General features: G+C 35.6%; 1 protein-coding gene across 1 annotated transcript in view; it reads left to right on the forward strand.

The window, feature by feature from the left end:
- gria1a (glutamate receptor, ionotropic, AMPA 1a) overlaps positions 1–7815 on the forward strand; it is a 101280-nt gene extending 93465 nt beyond the window's left edge. The window contains 1 exon segment of the mRNA XM_073821111.1: positions 4869–7815. Coding sequence (XP_073677212.1) covers positions 4869–5036 — 168 coding nt within the window. The 3' untranslated portion in view covers positions 5037–7815.
- Positions 7816–8275: the final 460 nt, after the last annotated feature.

An 8275-nucleotide genomic window follows, 5' to 3' on the forward strand; every position in this document is an offset into this window, starting at 1 on the left:
TAAACGGCTTGTAAGGATAGGACAACATTTGAAACTCTAGAATCTGAGGGTGCAAAAAAAATCTAAATATTGAGTAAATTGCCTTTAAAGTTGTCCAAATTAAGTTTTTAGCAATGCATATTACTAAACAAAAATTACGTTTTGAAATATTTACGGTAGGAAATGTACAAAATATCTTCATGGAACATGATCTTTACGTCATATCCTAATGATTTTTGGCATAAAAGAAAAATTGATATTTATGACCCATACAATGCATTTTTGGCTATTGCTACAAATATACCTGTGCTACTTAAGACTGGTTTAGTGGTCCAGGGTTACATTTGTGTTTCTAAAGATAAACAAAGGTCTTACGGGTCTGAAACGTCATGAGGGTGAGTAATCAATAACAGAATTTTCATTTTTGGGTAAACTATATCTTTAATTTAATAGACAATATTTTACTGTTTTAAGTTTTATTTTAACTAATTATTTTTATGTTTATAGTTTAATACATTTTTATGTTTACATACACATTTTTTAGTGTATGTAAACATGCATACGTTTGTACATCTTGACAGCCCTATTTATTACTCCTAATTTGATCTCTCTTTATTTATTTCTCTCCTTCTATTTCCTGCTCCCTCAGTTTCCCGTTGTCCGCTAGGCGCTCTGTCCATAGACTAGAGCTTTGTTTATACACATCGTGTCTCTATTCATTCATGAAACAGAGCAAGTGTTCCCCGGAGACACTGCAGGTCTCTGTTTCCATGCATGACTCCAAAAATAGTCCGTCTAGACTCATGATTATGCATCAGTCAGCTCCTGTGCTCGTTTATACAATAAGACCCATGTCAGATCTTACCTAACATATTTTTGCTAATGCATAGTTGATTAAAAGTATCTATCATGAACAAGCAATCTACAGGCCTGTGGAAGCCTGTTTCTGCCATGGAACAAAAAAATAATAATGATAATTGCAACTTCCTTACAATTTTAAATTTATCCACCTTTTTATTTCTGTGAGAGCGGGTGCAGCCATTTGTAAAGTTCATGGGTGTGGCTTCCGGTTTCATCTGCATCCAGCTATTTTTAGCTTGTTTTGCTGCTTGGTATTGCAAATTGGTGTGTCTTACCATATTATTTTAATGTATTATCTTAAATATGAGCACACTGGTTTGTAGTACAAACATATGTGACCCTGGACCACAAAACCAGTCATAAGGTTAAATTTTACAAAACTGAGATATATACATATGAAAGCTCAATAAATAAGCTTCCTATTGATGTATAGTTTGTTAGGATAGGACAATATTTGGCCGAGATACATCTATTTGAAAATCTGGAATATAAGGGTGCAAAAAAATCAAAATACTGAGAAAATCACCTTTAAAGTTGTCCAAATTAAGTTCTTAACAATGCATATTACTAATCAAAAATTACATTTTGATAGGTTTAAAGTAGGAATTTTACAAAAAATCTTCATGGAACATGATCTTTACTTAATTTCCTAATGATTTTTGACATAAAAGAAAAATCAATAATTTTGACCCATACAATGTATTTTTGGCTATTGCTACAAATATACCCCAGCGACTTAAGACTGGTTTTGTGGTCCAGGGTCACATATTTCCCTATAGTGGAATGAAGCATAAAGTCTCACCCATAGGCTTACTTCTGCGTTGAGGAAAAAGGTGTATATCTTGCATCTGTTTTTGTATCCTGTGGCAGAAACAAGCTTCCATAAGCAAATCAAAGAAGCCTCATTGCGAAAAAAGGTCCCCGATGAACATAACCCATTGCATATACAGATAGTATGATTTTTGTAATAAGTATCTTTATGAAAGGCAATTACCCAAAGTAGGATTTGTAACAAGTTTAGCTGGGTATTACACACTCGTGTAATACTATAATAGCAAAGATTAATATAGATTTGCTTTGTTAATTCAATTGACAGGAGTCACATTTCACAGCTGTCCATTTTTCATATTAGGCGAGCAGGAATCTGAGTCATTATAGGCGAACTAATTAGTCTGCATCAGGCGTATAACTTCATCCCCCAATGCGCTGAAGTGTAGGGCAATGAAATCATTCCTAGATTGGAAAAATGCGATTTAAAGGGACACATCATTAGCCTTGGTTTCAGGCCCACTGGCTGCGACTACAATAGCGGATTGCTCTTCACAACAGCAGCAATAAAACGATGACATTTCTCACTTCCACACTGCCGTAGCAAATTAAGCTCGTGTTACACGCCTATCAAGACTGTTTATTGTCTACCCGCATGTCAGAGATGCTTTACAGTGTCAGCTTTGGTTTTGAGGGCCTAAATACGGTGGTCCTGGGGGGCACAATGCAACAGCATTAGCCAAGCAATTAAAACCTGACAACACAACAGCATTAGCACACAACACATCTTTAATGCAAATAAGGGTCATTCACATAGCAAATCATTTCAAACACAAGTGCTCAGTACTGTTATGGGTAGTAAAGCATGGAATTGCAACCCAAGCTCATTGGAAAAACGTGCCTGTGGCGACATTTCTGCAAAATATTTTGCAGCTTTCTGCATGTTTTCTGACACTTTCAAATTGAAATGTCCAGTGAGTGCCACTAAAAAAGCTTGCTTCTACACTGAAAAAAAAAAAACTCAAATACAAAGTGGAAATAGCCTGTCTTGTTGGGCTAGTCAACATTACAAAAGATGCCTGCTGAATAACCATAGGCGATAAAGCAAATAGCAGTGACTTTTTGATGCAATCAACCCGAGTTCGAATCCTCCCTTTTCACATCACATATCAGATCAGAAAGGCATTTATTTTCAATAAAATAAAGGAAATAATCAAAAAGCATAAAATAAAGTGCCTCACGGGTGTTTATCGGTTAGGGGAAGGTGTAGGGAGGGCTTTATTGTCTCAATAAGGCAGCAGCCATTTAAATTTTATTTTTCTAAAAATGATCATTTACACTCAATACATTATTATTGCATACTGTTTAATAATGTACTACAATACTGAGGTGCAAATATCTGCCACTTGCACTATGTAATATAAATAAAATCTAACTTATTTTTTATTGCAAAGAAAATGCTATTTTTACATAGTGTAAATAGAATATATCGCTATTTTCACTTAGTGTAAATAGCATCTATCTCTAAGAACATGTTATTTTCACTTAGTATAAATAATATCTAATTGCTATTTGCATTTAGTGTAAATAGCCACTGACAAAAACAATGGTGTAAGATTTACAGTGAAACAATATGTAATAATTAATAGTAAATTTTGGAAATAATTATAAAGAAACTGAAACTTTAAAGTGGAAAGAACAAAATAGTACATTCTTGCGAAATGTACTACTGCAATCTTTTTACAAATTTACGATTTCAAAAAACTACTCATCCGAAGCGTAACACTTTACTAGGTGAGCTACTGAGCAAGTTTACTACATGAAAGCCATACATATGGAGCTGGTTCTGTGATGAAAATGTCAAAATGTTTTAGTTTTCAAATGATGCACTGTAATAAAAGTGTTTTGAGGTCATAACAAAGGATTGTACAATGAACCACAGAAAAATAAATCTGTATTAATTGATCATTTGTAAGAAGTAATACAATTAATTGGTAGTTTACTGGCACTAGTGGCTGTTTCAGCTGGAAATTGTAGTACATTTTTGGAGCTTTGCACAAATGTACACTACCAGTCAAAAGTTTGTGAACAGTAAGGTTTTTTTTTAAAGAAGCCTGCATTTATTTGATCCAAAAACAGTAAAATTGTGAAATATTTTTGCCATTTAAAATACCTGTTTTCTATTTGAATAAATTCTAAAATGCAATTTATTCCTGTGATAAAAGCTACATTTTCAGCATAATTACTTCAGTGTCTTCAGTGTCACATGATCCTTCAGAAATCATTCTAATATGCTCATTTGTTGTTCAAGAAACATTCTTTATTATTATTATCAATATTTAAAACAGTTCAGTACATTTATTTATTTGATGACTAGAAACATCCAAAGATCATCGCTTATGTTAAATAAAAAGCTCTTGTAACATTATACACTATACCATTCAAAAACCTGGAGTCAGTTTTTGTGTGTGTATGTGTATTAATGTTACAAAATATTTCTTTTTCAGATAAATGCTGTTCTTCTAAACTTTCTATTCATTAAAAAAACCTGAAACAATACTTAGTATTTACCTAAATAATATTGTATGTTTTTGAGCAGCAAATCATAATATCAGAAAGATTTCTGAAGGATTGTGTGACGAGTAATGATGCTAAAAATTCAGCTTTGAAATCACAGGAATAAATTACATTTTAAAACAAAATTCAAATCAAAATTGTACTGTTTTTGCTGTACTTCGGATTAAATAAATGCAGGCTTGGTGAGCAGAAGAGACTTAAGATTAAAAAATCTTTTGACTGATAGTGTACGTAGATAGGGACATTTTTCCAATGAGTCCATGTTGTGGAATTGGTAGGTTTTGAAATGTAGAGAGCTGTGGTTGTTATTTAATATAGCAATGTGGCTAATTCTGGATTGTTTCCCGAAATGCGTCATTATCAGAAGAGTTGCATTAGCATTTCATCTGTTTGCTTTGCTAAAGGCATTGTGTTGTGCCCCCCCGAGCCACCATGCTGATCAATTACAGTCAGAAAACCCAAAAGATGGAAATCTGTTGGCGCAGGCCTGCAGATTTGTTCACTTCACAAATGTTGTCTAACAAATTATCCAGTCATCACATGGCAAAACATTTTATGTGCATACTCCATTAGGCAGATGCTTAAATCATCTTTTACTGTCTCCTACTAAAATTGAGCATCTTTCAAACAGTCCTGCGCGTATTTCCATATTCCTGTCTAACGCTGTTGTGTCTCCATCCCAGCAATCCATCAATGACGCCATGCGCTGCTCCACGCTGACCAGGATGAGCGGGAACGGTAGCGGCGGGGAGAACGGGCGGATTGTCACACATGACTTCCCCAAAGCTGTGCAGACGCTGCCGTGCATGAGCCACGCAGCCAGCATGGGCCTGGGAGCCTCTGGCATGTGACCATCTTGACGGAGCGGCACGCGTCACACGTAACGCACGGACCTCCCGTTCACCTGCCGTCTGCCCCTATGTCTGTCTGCCCGCCCGCAACAGACGCACCGTACTGCCAAAATGCACTCGAAGACTCTTCTCAGTGAATAGCCACCAATAAAACTCTTTTGTAAAGAAAAACAAAACATTAAAAAAAGGAAGAAAAAAATGTGCTGCAATAACAAGCCAGTGGGACTCTTTTGGGAAAAAAAGTGTTCATGTCTTGAATTCAAAAAACAAAACAGAAAAGTCTTGTGTCTGATTCGACACTCGCGCTGTGCCAATATTATAAACCTGTTTACTTCTGTCTGAGTGTGCAATATTTTAGTTCATATCAGTGTTCGGCAATGTTGTCCTTCTTTTTTACGAAGATTAGCTCACAGAGATGTTTTGTTTTTTTGCACAGAAATGTTCTATGAGGCAACTTACTAGAAAAGAGTTAGAGTAAGCTAACAAGCAAGATCTTACGCATTTATACGGATCCAGTGCCCCGTAAACAACATTGCTTATTTCTCTCAGTCACTCTGCGTATTGAACAAACATATCAGCTCATTTAACGACCTGTCCATAGTGTAAATACTCCGATGTAAATCTAAATCTGAGTGAGGGATAAATTTGATTTGTTGTCAGTCGGTAGAGCATAGCGGAACTGAACTTGTTGATTATCTTGCTCTGTGATTTCCCACCTCATGGACCTTGCATAGCTGCTACGCCTCGTTTCAGGCACCATACCTCATCGGAGACCTGGGAGCGAGCCGCCACATGTTTTGATTGCCACTTCATTGGGAGCTCTCCTAGGACGGAATTAAATTTGACCTCAGTTATGGGCAAATGTGCTTTAATAAGCTAGTTTGTCCCCAACACAAACCATCAGATCTTGCTGAAGTGAAGCCATTGAAAATACATGAAGAAAATTGAATTTAAATGATGTTGCTCTAACAACAAGGGTACTTTGATAAAGATTTGATCATGTTAGACTATGCCCGCACGGAATATCCAGAGATTTCCGCCAAATTCAAATGCTTATGATTTAGTTTCTACACATTTTTGATCATTTTGAAAACTCTAAAAGAGTGTCAAAATTCTATGTAGGCCTACATGGGACATAGCTCAAAGGGATAGTTCACCCAAAAATGTACTTACCCCCATGTTGTTCCAAATGATGCAAATATGACTTTTTTTTTTTTTGCAGTTGAAGTCAAAAGTTTACATACACCTTGCAGAATCTGCAAAATGTTAATTATTTTAACTAAGTTTTTCATTTAGTACTGACCTGAGACATTTACATCTAGCCCACAAGAGAAAATAAAAGTTGATAAAAATGACCTTGTTCAAAAGTTTACATACACTAAATTCCTAATAATGTTGTTACCTGAATGATCCACAGCTTTTTTTTTTTTTTTTTTTTTTTTTTGTGATAGTTGTTCATGAGTCCCTTGTTTTTCCTGAACAGTTAAACTGCCTGCTATTCTTTGAAAAATCCTTCAGGTCCCATCATTTCATCATTTTTGTGACATATTTTATGTCATATTTTAACCCTTTCCAGCAATGAAAAATGAAAAAAATATTATATTTAGGCAAAACAGGAAAAATGGACAAATCCTCATTCCATTCAAAAGTTTTCATCCTCAGCTCTTATTGCATTGTTTTTCTTTATTAAGCATCAGAAGCGTCAGAATCAAGTGTGTGTGTAAAAACATTTGACCGGTCATTTTTATAAATTCAACTATTGTTTTCTTTTGTGGACTAAATGTAAACATCTGTTTACATGTTGTGAAATATCTTATTCAGGTCAGTACTAAATAGAAAATAACATGCATTGGAACCCATTGACTTTCTGTGTGTGGACAAAAACATTGCTACATATTCTGTTTTCCACGGAAGGAAGTCAAATAGGGTTGAAGCAACATTAGGGTAAATAAATGACACATTTTTAACAATTAAGTCAACTATAAGTGGTTTTCTGTTACTAGAATGAACAATGAAAAGAGTGCAGAAAGGCTACAGAATACAAACACTAGGCTGTTCTGTCCTACATACACACACTGTGCAACAAGGCTCCTTGTGAGATGATGTTTGTGGAGATATCATTGATCGGCTACTGGGGCCAAGTTGACCTTTCTGAGCTCTTGGCTTCTTCACTGCAGGCTTTCAGAACATGGCTTCCAGCTCTACCTATTCAGCCTTCCCCCTGCACACTGCCATTGTACTGCAAAACATGACACACTGTGTGGCCATCGAAACGCTTCTATTTCTCTGGCTTTTTCTTTCCATTTTCTTGACGTGTTTTATTAGGCACAGAACACTGCAGTCCTTTATGGCCTCATGTGAGAGCAGTATTTTATAAGCAGTAAAAGATTTGTAAAGTTCAAGTGAGACGTTTAACATTTATACCGCTGTGAGATTTTGAAGAGTTAACTGAACTGGTGTTTTACACATTGCTGACGCAATGTTACTCGGATATTCTCACAGATAAGGGTGTTGATTTTGATTAGTTAAGAGAGAAATGGAGTCTTTGTGTTTCTGCTATAAATGTTGAAACTTCTTATTTTTGGGGTATTTCAATGCAAAATTTATTCTTCATACTCACCTACTTCTTGATGATACCACAATCTTGAGCATTTTATTTGAGATGTTTTTTTTGTTTATTTTGTTTGTGTTTTCTTTTTTATCATACAAGAGATGTGGTTGATTCAAATTTACTGGAAAATACATTCAATCAATAATGAATAAAACTTTTCTAACCACAGTCACCAAGAGCTGGGTCACTGCTTTTAATAGTGATGTTCGATTCTTGAACGAATCGTTCTTTTGAACCATTTCACAAAGTCGAACCGAGTCGAACTTCAGTTCCGGGTTGATGACGCAAGACGCACAGCCTGTCGAAGTTTGCCGATGATTACCGAGGATCCTGACTGGTGAGTTGCTGACTTGGCACAACGAGCCTGATGCGCAGTCTAAGCTCCTTTAATAACAGACAAAACGTACTGGATATATGCTTATAACTGGTTTTATTAAATAGGCCTTCATTTTTATTAAAGCGTAGGGGAAAAAACTACATTTTACCGACTATATTTCAAATCATCGAGATTATAGTGTTTTCAAGACGCGAAAGGTAAACAGTGCCACTGAACCAAGCGAAACTGGCATATTTCGCTGATTATTGCTGCTGAAAATGGTCAATTATTGTTATATTTTTGGCTGTACTT

Source organism: Garra rufa, chromosome 16 (genome assembly GCF_049309525.1).
Source record: "Garra rufa chromosome 16, GarRuf1.0, whole genome shotgun sequence".
NCBI lineage: Eukaryota > Metazoa > Chordata > Actinopteri > Cypriniformes > Cyprinidae > Garra > Garra rufa.